General features: G+C 32.3%; 1 protein-coding gene across 3 annotated transcripts in view; it reads right to left on the reverse strand.

The window, feature by feature from the left end:
* Nucleotides 1-1,478: 1,478 nt before the first annotated feature.
* Nucleotides 1,479-24,027, reverse strand: part of LOC139488802 (26S proteasome non-ATPase regulatory subunit 10-like) — a 42,443-nt gene continuing 19,894 nt past the window's right edge. For all 3 annotated transcript variants that reach the window (XM_071274722.1, XM_071274720.1, XM_071274723.1), the window contains exons 3-6: nucleotides 18,737-18,883; nucleotides 17,623-17,789; nucleotides 13,731-13,812; nucleotides 1,479-1,649 (exon numbers count right to left, since the gene is read on the reverse strand). In XM_071274722.1, coding sequence (XP_071130823.1) covers nucleotides 1,575-1,649; nucleotides 13,731-13,812; nucleotides 17,623-17,789; nucleotides 18,737-18,883 — 471 coding nt within the window. In that variant the 3' untranslated portion in view covers nucleotides 1,479-1,574. The remainder of the gene's footprint in view (nucleotides 1,650-13,730; nucleotides 13,813-17,622; nucleotides 17,790-18,736; nucleotides 18,884-24,027) is intronic.

Raw genomic sequence — 24,027 nt, forward strand, 5'->3', positions numbered from 1 at the left:
AATTCCTTGGACTATTATCTACACCTAGGTAATAACAGCGAGTACTTAAAGGGGCACTAGCTACGAGATATATAAAAAAATCTAAAGTTTGACTTTTTTCTGTTCAATCAATAATGAAAGTGAAATAGTGAAATAACAATTCGCTTTTTGCAGCCAAAAAGGTACAATTTTGTCAAATTACGCTAAGAAACATTGATAATTGGTAATTCACTTGCAAGTGAATGAGTCGACCTCTTTAAATCCGTATTCATGTGAACTTCAATTTAACCCCTAGCTAGAGATTGACAACGCATGCATTGTACGTGTACTGGTTATTTAAAGAAAAAAAATGTCAACAATTAAAGTGAAACTATGGTAAATCATTTGATTACTAATTCGATGTACATGAAATCATTCTTATACGGTTAAAAACAACGAGAAACATCTATTTTTAATCTATAAAATAAAATCAAACAGACCTATAAAAATCCAATTGCACGTGTTGGTTTAATCTATTCATATCTTTATTTATGTTTACATCGCTTATATGGTCATCTGAGGTCAAATTGATAGTTAATTAGATGGCGTCTTGACTAAAATACACACAAAACGAACCTAAATATTATCTACACCATGCTCTGTAAATTGTTTACTTTAGACTTTTGATAGATTGGATAAATGTTTTACATTGTTATAAATCAAATATGAGAATTTGAGTCAAATCGGTGACCATGAATTTGACAGCTAGTGCCCTTTTAAGTATTGCTTGGTAAATCCAACATGTAATCGATTAGTAAATATTCACTGAGTTGTCATCCCTAGTATTTATGCATCCTTTGTCATGTGTAAATCTCTCAAACATTTTAGAAAAGTAACGTGCAGTGAAAAAAGAATAGTTCTAATGTAATGTAACCCTTGCAGACGATGCAGCTGGGAAAGAAGGTCATCAAAGCTCCCAAAGGGCAACATAGATTTGGAAGACTTTTATACATTAGGCCGATGGTCACTTTTTTGCCCATGACTATGTTGGTGTTGTTAGGTAGTATTAAGCTCATTACATTAACAACATTGCACGCTTGACTTTACAAATTTCCTACTCTTGTCATATGGCATTGCTGTACTTTGTTCCCTTATCCAGAAATTTTCTCTATCTTTTCTGAAAGGAGTAATTAGTACAGGACTATTTGTGTGGTGATACATTTTTTCGATGATGCAAAATTTCCTAGATAAAGAAGGATCATTGATTAAAATGGTTATAAATAACCCTGAATTGTGAATCTTTATTGTCAGACTGGTGTTGATTCGTCCTTTTACATAAAGTTAAAGCATCAGGGGAACTTCTGCTGGTTGTAACTTTAATATATTTTTATAATTTGTTATTTATAGACTTATATTTGGACAACAAGGGATGCAACAGAGGAGATTGATTGGTGTTTGATGTAACTATGCCACTTTAACATGTTTAAGCACTATTGACTATTTCCCCAAAAAACTTTAAATGTTTTGAGATTTTTTTTTATTAAATTTAACAATTTCTCTTAGTGACAATTCAACAACAGTTACACAACAATGTTACACAAATTAGGTTTTCAGTTTTATCGACAGATAGTTCTGTTTTCCAGTGATCTTCGTAAGGTGGCTGATACAAAGTCCAATGGTGTCTTCTCTTCCTGTAAAAACAGCAAAATATTGATTGATCTAACATTAAAGTATTAGACATCATGACTCAAATTCTTATATCTGATTTATAGCAACCTAAAAGTACAAAAGAAAGTAGTAATGCAAGAACTAATTATAAACTATCAGCATTTCGTGTGTCTAACAGACTTTTTGCCATCTTATTCACCATCAAGATGACCTCAGAAGAATGTCTATAGTGATATGACCAGACATAAACTAGAGGCTCTCAAGAGCCTGTGTTGCTCACCTTGGTCTATGTGCATATTAAACAATGGACATAGATAAATTCATGACAAAATTGTGTTTTGGTGATCATGATGTGCTTGTAGATCTTACTTTACTGAACATTCTTGTTGCTACAATTATCTTTATCTATAATGAACTTGGCCCAGTAATTACAGTGAAAAAATATTTTCTAAAAATTTACAAAAATTTATGAAAATTGTTAAAAAATGACTATAAAGGGCAATAACTCCTTAAGGGGTCAATTGACAATTTTAGTCATGTTGACTTATTTGTAGATCTTACTTAAGATTTCAGGGCAGATAGATCTTGACCGGATAAACAATTTAACCCCACGTCAGATTTGCTCTAAATTCTTTAGTTTCAGAGATATAAGCCAAAATCTACATGTTACTACTTAGTATTACTTTAGCCATGGCGGCCATCTTGGTTGGTTGGCTGGGTCAGCAGACACATTTTTAAAACTAGATACCCCAATGATGATTATGCCCAAGTTTGGTTAAATTTGGCCCAGTAGTTTCAGAGGAGAAGATTTTTTAAAAGAATACTAAAATTTTAGAAAAAAGGTTAAAATTGACTATAAAGGGTAATAACTCCTTAAGGGGTCAACTGACAATTTTGGTCATGTTTACTTATATGTAGATCTTACTTTGCTAAACATTATTGCAGTTTACAGTTTATCTCTATCTATAATTAGAGGCTCTTAAGAGCCTGTGTCCCTCACCTTGGTCTATGTGCATACATGTATTAAACAAAGGACACAGATGGATTCATGACAAAATTGTGTTTTAATGATGGTGATGTGTTTGTAGATCTTACTTTACTGAACATTCTTGATACTTACAATTTTCTCTATCTCTATCTATAATTAACTTGGCCCTTTAGTTACACAGAGGAAAATATATTGTAAAAATTCAAAAATTTATAAAATTAATGAAAATTGTTAAAAATTGACTATAAAGGGCAATAACTCTTTGAGGGGGTCAACTGACCATTTAGGTCATGTTGACTTATTTGTAGATCTTACTTTGCTGAACATTATTGCTGTTGACAGTTTATCTATATCTATACTAATATTCAAGACCAGGTGCTCCGCAGGGCGCAGCTTTATACGACCGCAGAGGTCGAACCCTGAACAGTTGGGGCAAGTATGGACAAAACATTCAAGCATGATACAGCTCTGAATTTGGATTGTGATCAAATTTTTGACATTACATGGTTTTTTTTTACACAAAACAAATGCCAAGATTTTACAAATCAATTAAAGATTTCTTCTTCAAACTTTTTAAATCTAAAATTAAATAGTTGACACAGCATAGGTTTCTGACACAGAATGAATGTGGTCTAATGAACTTAAAAGGTTTTTTTTGCCTTTGAGCAAATCACTATGCTGTTGAATATTAATCCTCTCAAAAAAATGTTTGAAGAAATTTTCTTTTTATTTATGAAATCTGAAATGAGAAAAATTTAACCCCCCCCTTTTTTTTCACATCCCCGTTTCCCTTTTTCAAAACTGATATCAATTCAAATTTCTAATGGAGTTTGCAACAATAACTACTCATTTAAATACATCATAAAATATTAAGATGTAAAAAAACTGCTTGTTATCACTGAATGGTAAAGATTATTTAAATTTATCAGTTGGTAGTAAAAAGTGTATATACATTGTATATTGTATATAACAAAGATTTAAGTTGATTCTGGACAAAGAAAGATAACTCCAATTAAAAAAAAATTCTTGCTATTGCACAAATAGGATATTTCTTGCTTACTATTCTGGACAAAGAAAGATAACTCTAATTAAAAAAAAATTTGCTATTTCACAATATTGTGCAATTAGATATTTCTTGCCATTGCACAATACTGTGCAATTGAAAAGACTTGCTATTGCACAATACTTAATATAATAATTTTAGATCCTGATTTGGACCAACTTGAAAACTGGGCCCATAATCAAAAATCTAAGTACATGTTTAGATTCAGCATATCAAAGAGGCCCAAGAATTCAATTTTTGTTAAAATCAAACTTAGTTTAATTTTGGACCCTTTGGACTTTAATGTAGATTTGAAATTTGAAAACAGGACCAAAAATGAAGAATCTACATACACAGTTAGATTTGGCATATCAAAGAACCCCAAGGATTCAATTTTTGATGAAATCAAACAAAGTTTAATTTTGGACCCTTTGGACCTTAATGTAGACCAATTTGAAAACTGGACCAAAAAAACTTCAATAATCAAGAATCTAAGTACATTTTTAGATTCAACATATCAAAGAACCCAACCGATTCATTTTTTGTCAAAATCAAACTAAGTTTAATTTTGGACCCTTTGGACCTTAATGTAGACCAATTTGAAAACGGGACCAAAAGTTGAGAATCTACATATACAGTTAGATTCGGCATATCAAAGAACCCCAATTATTCAATTTTGATGAAATCAAACAAAGTTTAATTTTGGACCCTTTGGGCCCCTTTTTCCTAAACTGTTGGGACCAAAACTCCCAAAATCAATACCAACCTTCCTTTTATGGTCATAAGCCTTGTGTTTAAATTTCATAGATTTGTATTTACTTATACTAACATTATAGTGCGAAAACCAAGAAAAATGCTTATTTGGGTCCCTTTTTGGCCCCTAATTCCTAATCTGTTGGGTCCTAAACTCCCAAAATAAATACCAACCTTCCTTTTGTGGTCATAAACATTGTGTTTAAATTTCATAGATTTCCATTTACTTAACCTAAGGTTATTGTGCAAAAACCAAGAAAAATGCTTATTTGGGCCCTTTATTGGCCCCTTATTCCTAAACTATTGAAACCAAAACTCCCAAAATCAATCCCAATCTTTCTTTTGTGGTCATAAACCTTGTGTCAAAATTTCATAGATTTCTATTAACTTAAACTAAAGTTATGGTGCGAAAACCAAGAAAATGCTTATTTGGGCCCTTTTTGGCCCCTTATTCCTAAAATGTTGGGACCAAAACTCCCAAAATCAATACCAACCTTCCTTTTATGGTCATAAACCTTGTGTTAAAATTTCATAGATTTCTATTCACTTTTACTAAAGTTAGAGTGCGAAAACTAAAAGTATTCGGACGACGACGACGACGACGACGACGACGACGACGACGCCAACGTGATAGCAATATACGACGAAAATTTTTTCAAAATTTGCGGTCGTATAATAATTACCAAAAACAGCAAAATTTCTTTAAAAATTACCAATTGTGGGGCAGCAACCCAACAACCCATTGTCCAATTCATCTGAAAATTTCAGAGCAGATAAATATTGACTAGATGAACAATTTAACTCTTTCAGATTTGCTCTAAATGCTTTGGTTTCAGAGTTATAAGCCAAAATCTACATTTTACCCCTATGTTTTATTTTTAGCCATGGCGGCCATTTTGGTTGGTTGGCCAGGTCACCGGACACATTTTTCAAACTAGATACTCCTATGATGATTGTGGCTAAGTTTGGTAAAATTTGGCCTAGTCGTTTCAGAGGAGAAGATTTTTGTAAAAGACTACAAAATTTACGAAAAATTGGTAAAAAATTACTATAAAGGGCAATAACTCCTTAAGGGGTCAACTGACCATTTTGATCTTGTTGACTTATTTGTAGATCTTACTTTGCTGAACATTATATTGCTGTTTACAGTTTATCTCTATCTATAATAGTATTCAAGATAATAACCAAAAACGGCAAAATTTCCTTAAAATTACCAATTCATGGGCAGCAACCCAACAACAGGTAGTCTGATTCATCTGCAAATTTCAGGGCAGAATATCGTTATAGATAGAGATAAACTGTAAACCGCAATAATGTTCAGCAAAGTAAGATTTACAAATAACTGAATATGAACGAAATGGTCAGTTGACCCCTTTAGGAGTTATTGCCCTTTATAGTCAATTTTTAACCATTTTTGTAAATCTTAGTTATCTTTTACAAAAATCTTCTCCTCTGAAACTACTGGGCCAAATTATTCCAAACTTGACCACAATCATCTTTGGGGTATCTTGTTTAAAAAATGTGTCCGGTGACCCTGCCATCAAATCAAGATGGCCACCACGGCTAAAAATAGAACATAGTGGTAAAATGCAGTTTTTGGCTTATAACTCAAAAACCAAAGCATTTAGAGCAAATCTGACATGGGGTAAAATTGTTTGTCAGGTCAAGATCTATCTGCCATGAAATTTTCAGATGAATCGGACAACCCTGATTGTTGGGTTGCTGCCCCTGAATTGGTAATTTTAAGGAATTTTTTCTGTTTTTGGTTATTATCCTGAATATTATTATAGATAGAGATAAACCGAAACAGCAATAATGTTCAGCAAAGTAAGATGTACAAATAAGTCAACATGACCAAATGGTCAATTGACCCCTTAATGGAGTTATTGTCCTTTATAGTAAATTTTTAACAATTTTCATAAAATTTGTAAATTTTTATCAACATTTTCCACTGAAACTACTGGGCCAAGTTCATTATAGATAGAGATAATTGTAAGTCTGTTCAGTAAAGTAAGATGTACAAACACATCATCATCACCAAAACACAATTTTGTCATGAATCCATCTGCTTCCTTTGTTTAATATTCACATAGACCAAGGTGAGCGACACAGGCTCTTTAGAGCCTCTAGTTCAATCTTTCAAGAACCATAACTCCTGAACGGTAAAAGTCAAAATCGTCATTATTGAACTTGACCTCCATTTTGTCATCAGTAACAACATATTAAAATTTTGAAAGCTTTGGTTGAACAGTTCATGCGTAAATGCACGGACACGACTGGGAATGCCATTTTTCAATCTTCCAAGAACCATAACTCCTGAACGGTATAAGTCAAAATCGTCATTATTGAACTTGACCTTCATTCTGTTGTCAGTAACAACATATTAAAATATTAAAAGCTTTGGTTGAACGGTTCATGAGTAAATGCACGGACAACATTTGGTTGCCGCCCGCCCGTCTGCCCGACAGCCGTACATCCCCAAATAAATAACCGATATTTTTGTCACAAAAATCCGGTTAAAAACTGCAAAATGTCCTTGAAATTACTAATTCTGGGGCAGCAACCCAACAACGGGTTGTCTGTTTTGTCTGAAAATTTCAGGGCAGATAGATCTTGAAAGATTTGCTCTAAAAGCTTTGGTTTCAGAGTTATAAGCGAAAAACTGCATTTTACCCCTATGTTCTATTTTTAGCCATGGTGGCCATCTTGGTTGGTTGGCAGGGTCACACCACACATTTTTAAAACTAGATACACCAATGATTGTGGTTTGGTTAAATTTGGCCCAGTAGTTTCAGAGGAGATGATTTTTGTAAAAGTTTATGGACGCCGGACGCCAAATGATGAGAAAAGCTCACTTGACCTTTCAAGTCAGGTGAGCTGAAAAAGAAGATGTGGTATGATTGACAATGAGACAACAGACCAAAATAACACAGAAATTAACAACTATAGGTCATCGTACGGCCTTCAACAATGAGCAATGCCCATACTGCATAGTCGGCTGTAAAAGACCCCGAAATGACAATGTAAAAACAATTCAAACGAGACAACTAACGGCCTTATTTATGTAAAAAATGAACAAAATCAAACATAAATTTAAATAGAAAGACAAGCATGTGCCTTCATAAAATAAAAACAGAAGTCAATTTCTAGTAAACATATTTAAAACAGGCCAAATGAGCTTTTCTTATCACTTGGCGTCCTTCGTCTGTTGTTGTCACCGTCATCGTCTGTCGTCGTTACAAAAATCTTCTCCTCTGAAACTACTGGGCGAAATTTAACCAAACTTGGCCACAATCAGCATTGGGGTATCTAGTTTGAAAAATGTGTCTGGTAATCCGGCCAACCAACCAACATGGCAGACATCACTAAAAATAGTACATATCGGTAGTACATGCAGTTTCAGGCAATCCGTTATTGGGTTGCTGCCCCTTAATTTGTAATTTTTAGAGAATTTTGCAGCTTTTGGATATTTTCTTGAATATTTTTATAGATAGAGATAAACCGCAAACAGCAATAATAATGTACAGCAAAGTTAGACCTAAAAATAAGTCAACATGACCAAAATGATGAATTGACCCCTTATGGAATTATTGCCCTTTACAGTAATTTTTTAACAATTTTAATAAATTTTGTAAATTTTTACAAAATATTTTCAACTTTAACTACTGGGCCAAGTTCATTATAGATAGAGATAATTGTAGACCAAGAATGTTCAGTAAAGTAAGATCTACAAACTCATCATCATCTCCAAAACACAATCTTGTCATGAATCCATCCAAAATATGTGTATGTGCCCTCATGAACTCCTACAGTACTTTGAATAATTGACAAGTTAATGTGGATTCATTGTCATTTTTAGCTCACCTGGCCCGAAGGGCCTAGTGAGCTTTTCCCATCACTTGGCGTCCGGCGTCCGTCGTTGTCGTTAACTTTTACAAAAATCTTCTCCTCTGAAACTACTGGACCAAATTAAACCAAACTTGGCCACAATCATCATTGGGGTATCTAGTTAAAAAAATGTGTAGTGTGACCCGGCCAACCAACCAAGATGGCCGCCATGGCTAAAAATAGAACATAGGGGTAAAATGCAGTTTTTGGCTTATAACTCAAAAACCAAAGCATTTAGAGCAAATCTGACATGGGGTAAAATTGTTTATCAGGTCAAGATCTATCTGCCCTCAAATTTTCAGATGAATCCGACAACACATTATTGGGTTGCTGCCCCTGAACTGGTAATTTTAGGGAATTTTTGCTGTTTTTGGCTATTATCTTGAATATTATTATAGATAGAGATAAACTGTAAACATCAATAATGTTCAGCAAAGTAAAATTTACAAATAAGTCAACATGACCAAAATGGTCAGTTGACCCCTTTAGGAGTTATTGACCTTTATAGTCAATTTTTAACCATTTTTCGTAAATCTTAGTAATCTTTTACAAAAATCTTCTCCTCTGAAACTAATAGGCCAAATTAATCCAAACTTGGCCACAATCATCTTTGGGATATCTTGTTTAAAAAATATGTGGCGTGACCCGGCCAACCAACCAAGATGGCCGCCATGGCTAAAAATAGAACATAGGGGTAAAATGCAGTTTTTGGCTTATAAGTCAAAAATCAAAGCATTTAGAGCAAATCAGACATGTAGTAAAAGTGTTTATTAGGTCAAGATCTATCTGTCATGAAATTTTCAGATGAATCTGACAACCTGTTGTTGGGTTGCTGCCCCTGAATTGGTAATTTTAAGGAAATTTTGCGGTTTTTGGTTATTATCTTGAATATTATTATAGATAGAGATAAACTGTAAACAGCAATAATGTTCAGCAAAGTAAGATTTACAAATAAGTCAGCATGACCAAAATGGTCAGTTGACCCCTGAAGGAGTTATTGCCCTTTATAGTCAATTTTTAACCATTTTTTTGTAAATCTTAGTAATCTTTTACAAAAATCTTCTTCTCTGAAACTACTGGGCCAAATTAAACTAAACTTTGCCATAATCATCATTGGGGTAATTTGTTTAAAAAATGTGTGGCGTGACCTGGCCAATCAACCAAAATGGCTGCCACGGCTAATAAAAGAACATAGGGGTAAAATGCAGTTTTTGGCTTATAACTCAAAAACCGAAGCTTTAAGAGAAAATCTGACAGGGTTTAATTGTTTATCAGGTCAAGATCTATCTGCCCTGATGTTTTCACATGGATCGGACAACCCGTTGTTAGGTTACTGTCCTGAATTGGTAATTTTAAGGAAATTTTGCCGTTTTTGTTATTATCTTGAATATTATAATAGATAGGGATAAACTGTATACAGCAATAACGTTCAGCAAAATAAGATCTACAAATAAGTTTACATGACCAAAATAGTCAATTGACCCCTTAAGGAGTTATTGCCCTTTATAGTTAATTTTTAACATTTTTCATAAATTTTTGTAAATTTGTAGAAAATATTTTCCACTGTAATTACTGGGCCAAGTTCATTATAGACAGAGATGATTGTAGCAACAAGAATGTTCAGTAAAGTAAGATCTACAAACATATCACTATCACCAAAACACAATTATGTCATGAATTTATCCGTGTCCATTATTTAATATGCACAAGACCAAGGTGAGCGACACAGGCTCTTTAGAGCCTCTAGTTTGTATTGGTATACCACTTTCTATGAGATTGTGTGAACAGGTGAACCTTAAAATGAGTTTTCAATGCATTACAAATTTTCTATAAAGTTATATTAGACTTTGCCAAACCACAAAATCAAATATTGAATAAGATTGAACTCATGAAAATAAATGAATCCAAATCCGGTGAATGGGGCATTAATATACATAATTGTATAAATAATTGCAAAACAATGCTTGTAAATTTTTCTTAGGCTTAGGCAAATGAAGCAGCAATTTAGCTGCTAGAGGTGATATGGTTTTTTTTATCAGGTGATGCACTACTAAAAGTTGAAGTTTTTAAACTATGGAATCATCTTAAGTGTGACAATACCAGTAATATATGTAAAAAGGTTCATACCTGGGTGGTTAAAAAGGAAATCTTCATGGGATTATAGAGTTTTACAGTTAGCTCGTAAATATAGTTTGATTATAAATGTAGAAGATGAAATTAATATGAGTAATGTATGGGATTCTATACAAACTTTTAAAAAAGAATCTTGGCACCATGAAGTATGGAATGATAAAAATAATGTCAATGGTAATAAATTAAGATTTTATAGATTGTTTAAAACTTGTATTGGTACGGAGCCTTATGTAAAGGTAGTTAATAATAAATGCCACCATTGTATTTTGTCACTATTCAGAGCTGGTTCGTTACAACTGAAAGTTGAAACAGGTTGATATGCTAGACCACCAGAACCTCTACAATAGATATAGGAAGATATGGTGTGAGTGCCTACAAGACCGTTTATGTATTTTTTGTTGCCAAATTGAAGATGAAAAACACTTACTTTTTAATTGTTGTTTTTACTGTGATATCAGACATGAATTATATGCCAAAGCCTGTCTTTTAAATGTTGATTTTGAGATTTTATGCGATATTGAAAAACTTTGTTATCTTATGTGTAATGAGAATATGGTTCCCTTTATCATATGTTTTATAGACGAAAACATGTCATCTAGAAATAATATATTTTTTTTTATATTTTTTATTTGCGAAATACTTTTTAAATGTAACAAAGCTGTCCTTTTATGTATGTATTAGATGTTTGTTTTAATGATAGTGTCTCATAAGTCGTTTTCGGCTGGCATTCTTTTACTTAAATGTTAGGTTCTTATGACTTTATGTGTATATATATATATATAGATATTGTAATGGATGGTGACATTTTAATAAAATAAATCTTATCTTTATCCAAAGTTATTTAAATCAAAATTAGGTAGGGACTGTAATGGTTAATCAAGGTTTTATGTGTTTTGCAAGGCTTGAAATTCAGACAGTCCAGTCTGGTTATTTCTGACCAACCCAATCATCCTGATATAGTTTTTTTATGAGGTGACAAATTTGATTTTGATCAATGATGTATGAAACTTGCAATACCAGGTACTATGTTATAGTTATTTCAGTTAATACTGAAGAAAGTGATTGTTATTGAGAATTTAAGATGGGTGCAGATTATACATAACTGTGGACAGTTTTTGGATTTATTTATTTTTAGATTTCAAATGTCGTTTTTTCTTCATTTTCGTTTATTCAAGACGTTTATTTTATTTTATTTTTATATCTTTTTATTCATAATTGAATATTCAAAGTAAAGGTTGGACATCCTGCATGAGTATTCAAAAGGGGTAGTTAAGAATTTAGAATGGGTGTGAAGCAAGAAAACAATCAAGTCAACTTTTGACAGGTAATCAATAAAATAATTCAGATCTCAATATCAACATGATCAGTGAAAATATTATATAGGATTAAAGAGTTTTGATATTTTAATTACTGCTAATTAGGTCTTTCCACTTTTCGTGGAAAGACCTTTTGTTTTTCTTCTGATTATTTTTTTTTTTTTTTTTTTTTCCTTCTGCCGTCTGAGATGCTTTTTTGTCTTACAACATATCGAATGTGTTTTTTGGCCAATGATGTTGTACAGTAATGGGGGTTTCAAAACTCACCCTGTGTGACCGAACACTTATTCTTATAGGAGTTATCTCCCCGCCTCCCCTTTTTCTTGTTATCGCTATATCTCTAAAACCGTAAAAGATTTTAGCAAACTGTTTTCACCAAATTGTTCATCTACTCTTGAGAATGATTTGGTTTATTTTGACTTCAGTGATCGGAAGACATCTTATGTGAGTTATTTCCCTTTGAAAATTTAAGATAGGCGATTTGTTGGATCAATTCATACGTTTTAAGTCGTAAAGGCCTACAGTCTTTTGATGTGAAGTCCTTGGTCCATTTGAAAGAAATTGAGGTCCAGGTCAAAGGTCAAGGTCATGTTCTAAATTTTGAATTTTGCTTGTTATCGTTATACCACAGAAACTGTTACAGTAAATGATATGATGTGTTTGCCAAATAACTGTTTACAATAAGGCGCAACTTCAACCTATTTCAGTCAAAGTGTTTTGGTTAACCCTTTATAGGAGTTTTCTCCCCTTATGTATTTCAAATCAGTATTTCTCCACAACCATACAAGTGATTGACCTCCGGTCTTCCGTTTTGGGTTCACTGACCTATGACCTTGAAATTGAGATCACGGTCGAAGGTCAAGGTCATGTTATAAATTTTGAATTTTGCTTGTTATCGTTATTCAAAAGAAACTGTTACAGTAAATGATATGATTTGTTTGCCAAATTGCTGTTTACAAAAAGGCGCAACTTCAATCTATTCAGTCGAAGTGTTTTGGTTAACCCTTATAGGAGTTTTCTCCCCTTATGTATTTGAAATCAGTATTTCTTCACAACCATACACATGATTGACCTGGGGTCTTTTGATTTGAGATCACTGACCTATGACCTTGAAATTGAGGTCAAGGTCAAAGGTCAATTTGACATTTTAGATTTTGACCTTTGCTAAAAATTATTTCAAGTCTTCTGTATATACCTATTAGTCTTATTTTTTATATCAATTTGAAGAACCAAATAACATCAACAACGAGTGACATTTTCTAACATCGTTTTTTAAATTTCATTCTTATTATCGAGGTGGAAAGACCTTCAATTGTTCTCTGAAGAATTGGTTTTTAATTAATCTATATAAATGTTTGATCTCTATTATCTTCTGTTCCATAATATTCCAATTATTTCTTGAACAGTGCATTAACTTGAATATACTACAAATGTTGATTTTAAAAAGGGATCTTTAATCAATAACTGGCTTTCCTTTTATAAAATTAATAAATGTTAATTACATGATAAAAGCTCTTACTATTTCATTGTTTATGCGATTAAACAAAAATAAAAAATAAATTGCTTAAACAATTATCTTTATTATTATTTTTTTTTATCTTATAACAGACTTTAATGGATATTAAAAACATGGAATCATCCTATCAAAGGATTTTAACTGTGAACAAGACTTCTAAAAAATAATCAACAATTTTTCCACTTTTCCCCCTGATTTTGGGGGATGAAAAAGGGTGCAAACTATACATACATGCTTATATACTCTGCCAATTACGGTACACGTATACATTTGCAATAAATTTTCAAAATGCTAAATAAATTTTTAAATGTTTTACTGTATTGTCCAGGCGAGGTCATATACCAATTGAGTTTGATTTAATTCTATTAATATTTTATGTTGTATGACAAACAGTTATTATGGAAACATTTTTTACTGTTTTTACCATGAAAATAGTAAAAATCGCACAAATTAAATTCTGTTAGGTACCTTATTAAGTGAAGCAATATCAGCACCCCGATCTACCAACAGTTGAGCCACTTCACCTCTTTCTTCTTCACATGCCCAGTGTCTATTTAAAAGAGAAATATGCATTGATTTGGACTATTCAACAAAAAATATTTATTGAGCCATTAAAATTTACACATATATGGAACTTACTCACTACTTTTTACAATATCATGAATATATAAAGGTCATTTAGGCTGGGAAAGGAACTATTTTATACTTTTACTAAAATATAACAAGAGTGCACACTGAAATTCTGACCTTTATTACTAACCATTGATTTCATGTTGATATTCCTAAAAATACAGCTTTTTTCAACTTTCACATAAACATAACATGAAAATGAGGTCAAGGTCAGATAAACCAAAATGAAAATACATGTACAACTAAAATTCAATTCAAACACGCCTAAAATGTAGTTGACCTATTGCACAAAGTATCTAAGAAAACATTATATTGATCAGTGAACCCTGAAAAAGAGGGGAAGGTCAGATGAACTCTGCCAGACAGACATATACACCTTTTAATCATTACATGCTTTAGATATAGTTGACCTATTGGATATAGTATCTAGGAAACAAACTTAACCAGGAAAACTTGCAATTAACCAATTAACCGATTATTAAGATATAAAATGACATAGTCATGGTAAAAATGAATATTAATTAAAAGTAACTTCTAAAAATAAATTTACAGCTACTACACATCTCAAGACAATCATCATTTCTTAATACATAATTTTCAAGCAGTGTAAGGGAGGTTATCAAGTAATCAAACATATATATATAACAGTATTCTTTAAATTTTAATTGGATTACCTCCCTTACACTGCTTTTAAATTGTCCTTCAACCAGAAAAAAACTTGTTTTCCCCCTTTTTTGCCCCTAATTGCTATATGATTTGAGCCATAACCTCTCATAACCATCCCTTTGTAGTATGGAAACTTGTGGTATAATTTCAGAGAAATTTGTACACTTAAACACAAGTTATTGACTGAAAACTACAAAAATGCTTATTTGGGCCCCTTTTTTTTGCCCCTCATTCCTAAACCATTGAGACCATAACCCCAAAATCAATCCAAACCTTCCTTTTGTGGTTATAAACATTGTGTTAAAATTTTATTGATTTCTACTTTCTTATACTTAAGTTATTATTCGGAAACCATGCATCTTCGGACGATGATGAAGACGACGCTGATGACGCAGACGACCACAACATGATACCATTATATGACACAAATTATTTTTTGCGGTCTTATAAAAATGCTTGTTTTTGGCTCCTCATTCCCAAACTGTTGGCACCACAACCCCCAAAATTAATACAAATCTTCCTTTTGTGATATTGAACCTTCTTGTAAAATTTCATAGAGATCCATACACTTGAACTAAAGTTATTGTCCAGAAACCAAATGCATCTTCGGACAACAACAACGACACAGTTTCAGACAATGCCAATGACAACATTGTAGCATTATACAAACCCAAAAATTTGTTTGCAGTAGTATAAAACTTTTAACCACTGAACCATGAAAATTAGGTCAAGGTCAGATGACACTTGCCAGTTGAACATGTACACCTTACAATCATTCCATACAACAGATATAGTAGACTGATTGTTTATCCTTTGGATTCATTAATATTTGTTGGATATTAATTTTTCATGGATTTCGTGCGTAGAGGGGAACCAAGAATTTAAATGTTCAACCAATTACAAATTGTCTAAAGAAATGTAGGCAGACTTTACCAAAAGTCCATGAAAATAAATGAATCCACAGTAGTATTAGAGATATGGACTTAACCACAAAAACTTAACCTTCTTCACAGATCCATAAAATGAGGTGAAAACTGTCTCATGGACATGAGGACCTTGCAATAGTTATCAAATTAAAGGTACCAGGGTTATAATTAAGTACGCCAGACACGTGTTTCATCTACATAAGACTCAACAGTGACGCTCATGTCAAAATATTAATAAAGCCATTCAAGTACAAAGTTGAAGAGCATTGAGGTTAAAGGGTTCGAAAACGGTCATATTTGTCAGTGTTGTGTCCTAAACTAAAAGTGTTTGTCCTAAACCTGGAATTGGGATTTTGGACAAATTTTATTTTTTAACAGAAATAATTTCGGTCATTACTTTGAGGTCGAGTTTCTAAATTGCCATTTTGAACTTGTTTTTGTTTTGGTATCCTTTCCTGTAATAAAACTGCCACTCCAGTATAGTGTTATAATCCTGAGGGCCCTCCTAATAACCATATTAATGCCTTGGGGAAGTATTGGCTAATGATCGTTAATCTCTTTACCTGTGTTTTTATTTCACACCTAGCTACTGATCACAAGCTCAAAACTAATATTATAAAGAAATTAAAATTCCATAACAACTGTCTTCATAATTAATTTTACTTTTCAGCTATTAGAAAATTAATTCTGATTTAAAATTAAATTGAAACTTGATTTAGTTTACGTAGAAAAAAGTATTTTGTCACTACTAACACACATGTTTTGTTTACTATGTAATATGCATGTCGAAATCCCCTTCCGCAGATTAGACACTTAATTGTAAATTGAAAATAATTTTATGCTAGATAAAGCAAGTGCAACTATTATCATTCATATTCAAAAACACTATCAAAAGTAAAAATTTAAAAAGCCGATGATTTCCTGTGAATTTAATAAACAAGACTTATCCTGGAAATGAGTCCGGAATTGCTCGTTTTAGAATTTTGCAAAACATAGGTTTTCAAAATCGAAAGAAACGTAAGCCTTGTCTGAGAAATTTATCATTTTGAGTCATTAAAATCATTTCATTTTTAAACTGTTGCCTTCCCTTAACTGCTCTTCAATGATTTTAGGAAAATGGTAGGAAAATTCATCAGTAAATGCAATGCAAGCAACAGTACAACGAGTTCCTTGAGGCTACAAGTATGACAATGAGCACACTCAGTAATGTGATTTTGACCATCTTTTATTGAAAAAGGTCTCAAACTTTTAAGTTATCTCAAAATGACCGAAATTAGGTGAAAAATTTCCAGATCCTTGTTGAGGATCCAAAATTCCATAAAAGTTGTGTCAAATACGGCTAAGGTAATCTATGCTATGCAAGGTACACACATACAAAATATAGTTATCCTATTACTCATAACAAGAGACAAATAAAGAATTCTAAAAACTTTTTTTTTCAAGAAGTCACTTAACCATGAAAATGAGGACAAGGACAATGGACATTATTGACAGACAGAAACTTCATAGTATAAGACAATTATATACAAAGTATGAAGGATGAAATTGAGAATGGAAATGGGGAATCTGGAGGATCCATGTTTTGTACCTTTTGAAATATTCAGCATTTAAGAAGTTTGTTAATGTCACTGTCACCCCCAAATCATGCAAATCACTATCCCTATGATTGAGCTTTCTTGACAGAAGCTGCAGGCTTGACAATAAACTAAAAATTAAAGCAGAATATGTATAATGACACAAATGATCTTTCTCAAGCTTGCATGGTTATAATATTTAAAAATACTTTGGGGACAATGGGAATGATGCTCTGTCAAAGGTAACACTTAATGCCCCCTTCTCTTATTAAATAAAATAAGTTAGATATATTCCACTTGGTTCTTGTATTATATGAAACGACTTCCTGTTGGTTGGTGTTAAGATACATGGAACATTAGAAAAAGAAAAAAAAGATATATGGTACATTCCCATTGGTAATGGGGGAACTTAAAAAATGTCTTCAGACCCTAGTACCTCCTTTTTAAAGGAATAGCCCTAACTGGCAGAAGCATACAAATATAGATCTTTACTATTAATCAATTTTTTAGTGTATTTCTTCTATACAGATTAATTTCGTCTTTTTTACACATAGTATTACTTACAATGGTGTACTATTCTGTGAATCTCTATAATTAACATCAACATTGTATTGCAATAGCAGTTTAACTAATTTGACATGTCCTTTAGATGCTGCTCTGTGTAAAGGGGTATTATTGTACTGGTCCCCTATATCTGGATCTGCACCTTGTTGAAGTAACATTTCTGCTATCTGAAATATATATCAAATTTATTTTGATAAATGGAATGGAGGCCCAATTATTCCCCCACTAGTTAAATTCATAACTATAAATAACAAGCATCCTGTGACTGGAAATATCTTAGGATGTACATGTCAGTCTCACAGGTTTTATTTTACCTTTACCTCATTTTCACGCTTCATTGCTCAGTGTTAAGATTTTGTGATTTGGTATAGATTTGTTTTTCTTGAACTATAAGCAATAGGTCAACTCTATTTGTTGTCTGGAATGATTGTAAGGTGTATAATATGTCTGTCTGGAAGGTGTCATCTGACCTTGACCTTATTTCATAGTTCATTGGTCAATGTTAAGTTTAAGTTTGTTTCTTAAACACTATAGGCAATAGGTAAACTATATTTAATGCATATATTGATCATAAGGTGTACATGTCTGTCTGGAATGGTTCAAATGACCTTGACCCTATTTTCATGGATCATTTGTCAATGTAAGGTTTTCTTGGTTAAGTCTATTTCTTAGAAATATAAGCAATAGGTAAACTATATTTGGTGTATTGAATGATTGTAATCATCTAATGTGTACATGTATTTCTTGTTTGGTTCATCTGACCTTGGCCTCAATTTCTTGAATTATGTTAAGTTTATGTGAAAACAGTGATACTAGTATTAAAGCTTTATATAAAGGACTATCAACATAAAATGAATAGTAAGTAAAGAAGGCGAGACATGTACATTTAAGCATGTGCACTCTTGTTAAATTTTTGAAATGATATGCATGATATAAACTACACTTTGTAACATAAATTTTGAAGATTTTAATTTGTGACCCCATTGTACCTTAACACAACAAATTCCCTGACAAAAGATCGAAACAAAACCAAAACAAAACTGACTACAACCAGCTTATTCCTAATTGTAATATATATACTATTTAAAGAATCCTGCTTTGTTTGAACTCTTACCTCATATCTATTTTTTGAAGCAGCATAATGTAAAGAACATTGTCCTGTCTGATTGACTGCATTAACTTGTGCACCATTTCTTATCAACATTAAAATAATCTGATATCTTCCTGCTGATGCTGCTATCATTAATGGTGTCCATCCAGTCTGCAATAAGATCACATGAATTTTTTCAAAGAATAACAAATAAAAAACAAGAATGTGTCCAAAGTACACGGATGCCCCACTCGCACTATCCTTTTCCATGTTCCATGGACCGTGAAATTGGGTAATAATCTAATTTGGCATTACAATTAGAAAGATTATACTATAGGGAACATATGTACTAAGTTTCAAGTTGATTGGACTTCAATTTTATCAAAAACTACCTTGACCAAAAACTTTAACCTGAAACTCCCACTTTCATTTTCTATGTTTAGTGGACCGTGAAATTGGGGTCAAAAGTCTAGTTTGGCTTCAAAATTAAAAAGATTATATCATAAGCAACAAGTTTACAAAGTTTTAAGTTGATTGGACTTCAGCTTCACCAAAAACTACCTTGACCAAAAACTTTAACCTGAAACTCCCACTTTCATTTTCTATGTTCAGTGGACCGTGAAATTGGGGTCAAAAGTCTAATTTGGCTTTAAAATTAGAAAGATCACATCATAAGCAACAAGTCTACTAAGTTTCAAGTTGATTGGACTTCAGCTTCATCAAAAACTACCTTGACCAAAAACTTTAACCTGAACGGACGGACGCACAGACGGACGAACAGACGCACAGACGAACGGAGCCACAGACCAGAAAACATAATGCCCCTCTACTATCGTAGGTGGGGCATAAAAACACACTTTTAATTGTTTTAGGAGACATCATTATGTACACTTTATAAACTTTGCTATCAATATTACTGCTATGTATTGTATTTTTGTATCAAATGTTAATATGCCTTTCATGTAATTCAGAGGTTCTACTTATACAAATATTTTGTAATATCTAAAATTGCAGTTATGTTCATAAACTAAAGTTGATCAACTATGAAACATACTTCATACCAGCCCACTTTCACAATTTTACTGATCCTTTGACCAGATTACACAATTGTGATCCTGAAAATAGGCTTAAAACACAATTTGATATGGATGAGGATGGTATTTCCAATCTTAAAGCAAGAGCTGTGCCATGATACCCCCATTGCTTTTAAAAAAAATAATACATGTAATATTCCATATCTCCTCTCTATGTTGTATATATATAAGAAATTCATAAAAAAAAAAAAAAAAACTAAAGGGAGGTTATTTACAGTGACTTGACTGTTAGTGTTGCTCTCCACCAATTCACTGGGGTAAAGCTGATGACCGTAACTGCATTCACGGTCATCCCAAGATGTGGGATGAAGAAATAGGTCAGTATCTGTATTGTCTGTTACAGTGTTTCTATATCATTTTCTTTACAAAGGAGACATTAATACGATGTAAATTTATAAAAGATTCACATGGAAATCACAAATTACTTCCGAGAAATGTGCATGAAACAGGAAATTCGATTTAAAAAAATTGCTAAGATGACTGTAACAAAATCAGCAATTCATAACAAGGGTGACCGTAATTGGCTAAAAGATGACCGTAATTTGTAAAGGATGACCGTAACTTGTAAAGGATGACCGTAATTTCTAAATGATGACCGTAACTTTTAAAGGATGATCGTCAATTCTAATAAATATCCGTATTTGTATAACTACCTTTTTTGTATCAAATGATTAATGGTGTTGATATAAAACATATTTATATGAGAGTATTATCCTATAGGTAGGAGAAAATAAGACGTGCTTTAAATACATAGTTCACCATATATATCTTTTTTTACGGTAGAGGGTATAATTTTTAAAATGAACATACAAGACATGCACATGAAAAAGTCGGGACGTGCTTTAAATACATAGTTCATCATATATATATTTTTTTACGGTAGAGGGTATAATTTTTAAAATGAGCATACAACAAGACATGCACATAAAAAAGTTGGGGAAAACATGCAACAAAAGTGTGATTAAATGACACCTTACAAGTAAAAAAAAAAAAAAATTGTGCTGCACAGCCTCCAACTAAAAGCCAAAAGATTTTATTTATTTTTGGAATTCCTTGTAATGACATATAATAAATGCACTTTTTTAAAAATGACAATGGATGAACACCCATTGATATTATATCGTCTTTGATTTGTCTTCTATTTTGTCTTGCAAGTAAAATAACAGAACCTGTTTTTAAAATACTACGATCAAACTAGTGAAGGCGAGCTCCAGCAAACTAGATCTTTAAAATAGTCTTGTGCGTATAGCATATCACAAGGAGCAGGGGCGGATAAAGCCATTTTAAAAAAAAATTTGTAAGGGTTCCGCGGAACCCAGTGTCTCGCCTACTTTTGCTGTAAATTGCAGGATCAACAAAAATGAGGGAAAAAATATTCCGCTTGATACCATGTTTGAATTGTAGGAAGCTTCTGTCCAAGTTTGGTAAAAAATCCTGGATAGTTTATGAATCTAATAAATGTTTTAAAAACTTTAACTGCAGACTGGATGTAATGTTAACTTGAAGAAAAACTAAGTCCATTTATAAGTAAAATACAGATACACAGGTACAAAATATTAACAAAATTTCCTTCTAGATATTAGCTTTTGATCATAAACAAGCTTCTGTCTTAGTTTGGTACAAATAAAAAATAGTATAAGAAAGTTATCAAAATTTTAAAAAATTTAACCACAGAGTGAATGTGTTGTTTCCTGGCAGAAAAAAAGTCCATTTAAAGTAAAATATGGAAAAAATGGATTTGTCATTTTACAAAATTTACTTCTGGATACTATCTTATGATCATAAACAAGCTTCTTTCCAAGTTTGGTACAAACCAAGGATAGTTTAAGAAAGTTATTAAAATTTTAAAAACTACAACCACAGAGTGATGTAATGTTTTCCCTCAGAAAAACTAAGTGCATTTATAAGTAAAATACGGAAAAAATGGAATTTTATTTTCACAAAATTTACTTCTGGATACTATCTTATGATCATAAATAAGCTTCTGTCCAAGTTTGGTAGAAATCCAGGATAGTTTAAGAAAGTTATTAAAATTTTAAAAACTACAACCACAGAGTGATGTAATGTTTTCCCTCAGAAAAACTAAGTGCATTTATAAGTAAAATACAGAAAAAATGGAATTTTATTTTCACAAAATTTACTTCTGGATACTATCTTATGATCATAAATAAGCTTCTGTCCAAGTTTGGTAGAAATCCAGGATAGTTTAAGAAAGTTGAATTTAAAAAACTTTAACCACAGAGTGTATGTAATGTTTTCCCGCAGAAAAACTAAGTGCATTTATAAGTAAAATACGGAAAAAATGGAATTTTATTTTCACAAAATTTACTTCTGGATACTATCTTATAATCATAAATAAGCTTCTGTCTAAGTTTGGTAGAAATCCAGGATAGTTTAAGAAAGTTATTAAAATTTTAACTAAAGGCTCTAAAGAGCCTGTGTTGCTCACCTTGGTCTATGTGAATATTAAACAATGGACACAGATGGATTCATGACAAAATTGTGTTTTGGTGATGGTGATGTGTTTGTAGATCTTACTTTACTAAACATTCTTGCTTCTTACAATTATCTCTATCTATAACAGTACTTTCTGTGGAAAATGTTATTGAAAATCTTCAAATTTTAAGAAAATTGTTAAAAATTGACTATGAAGGGCAATAACTCCTTAGGGGGTCAATTGACTATTTTGATCATACTGACTTATTTTTAGTTCTTACTTTGCTGTACATTATTGCTGTTTACAGTTTATCTCTATCTATAATAATATTCAAGATAATAACAAAAAAACAGCAAAATTTCCTCAAAATTACCAATTCAGGGGCAGCAACCTAACAACCGATTATCCGATTCATCTGAAAATTCCAGGGCAGATAGATCATGACCTGATCAACAATTTTACTTTCTGTCAGCTTTGCTCTTAATGCTTTGGTTTTTGAGTTATAAGCCAACAAGAGGCTGTCACAACGACAGCAAACCGGATTTATTAATATTTATTTGTGTCCTGGCAATATCACAAGAACCATTAATGGTGAAAGTGAAAATCGTCAATATCAAATTTGACCTCCATTTTATCATCAGTATCAACATCTTAAAATTTGAAAAGCTTAGATTGAATGGTTCATGAGTAAATGCAACAACGTGAATTGAAACGCCATTTCACAATCTTTCAAGAACCATAACTCCAGAACGGTAAAAGTCAAAATCGTCATTATTGAACTTGACCTCTATTTTGTCATCAGTAACAACATATTAAAATTTGGGAAGCTTTGGTAAAACAGTTCATGCATAAATGCACGGACACGACTGGAAACACCATTTTTCAATCTTTCAAGAACCACAACTCCTGAACGGTAAAAAGTCAAAATCGTCATTATTGAACTTGACCTCCATTTTGTCATCAGTAACAACATATTAAAATTTGGGAAGCTTAGGTAGTACAGTTCATGTGTAAATGCACGGACACGACTGGAAACTCCATTTTTCAATCTTTCAAGAACCATAACTCCTGAACGGTAAAAGTCAAAATCGCCATTATTGAACTTGACCTCCATTTTGTCATCAGTAACAACATATTAAAATTTGGGAAGCTTAGGTGGAACAGTTTATGCGTAAATGCACAGACACGACTGGAAACTCCATTTTTCAATCTTTCAAGAACCATAACTCCTGAACGGTAAAAGTCAAAATCGCCATTATTGAACTTGACCTTCATTTAGTTGCCAGTAACAACATATTAAAATTTTAAAAGCTTTGGTTGAACGGTTCATGAGTTAATGCACGGACAACATTTGATTGCCGCCCGCCCGCCCGACCGCCTGCCCGCCGTACATCCCCAAATCAATAACCGACATTTTTGTCACAAAAATCCGGTTAAAAACTGCATTTTACCACCATGTTCTATTTTTAGCCATGGTGGCCATCTTGGTTTGGTCCAGTTACCGGACACACTTTTTTAAAAAAGATACCCCAATGATGATTATGGCTAAGTTTGGTTAAATTTGGCCCAGTAGTTTCAGAGAAGATTTTTCTAAAAGATTACTAAGATTTAAGAAAAATGGTTAAAAATTGACTATAAAGGGCAATAACTCCTAAAGTGATCAACTGGCCATTTTGGTCATGTTGACTTATTTGTAGATCTTACTTTGCTGAACATTATTGCTGTTTACAGTTTATCTCTATCTATAATAATATTCAAGATAATAACCAACCAGGTGCTCCGCA

This window comes from Mytilus edulis, chromosome 9 (assembly GCF_963676685.1).
Source record: "Mytilus edulis chromosome 9, xbMytEdul2.2, whole genome shotgun sequence".
Classification (NCBI taxonomy): domain Eukaryota; kingdom Metazoa; phylum Mollusca; class Bivalvia; order Mytilida; family Mytilidae; genus Mytilus; species Mytilus edulis.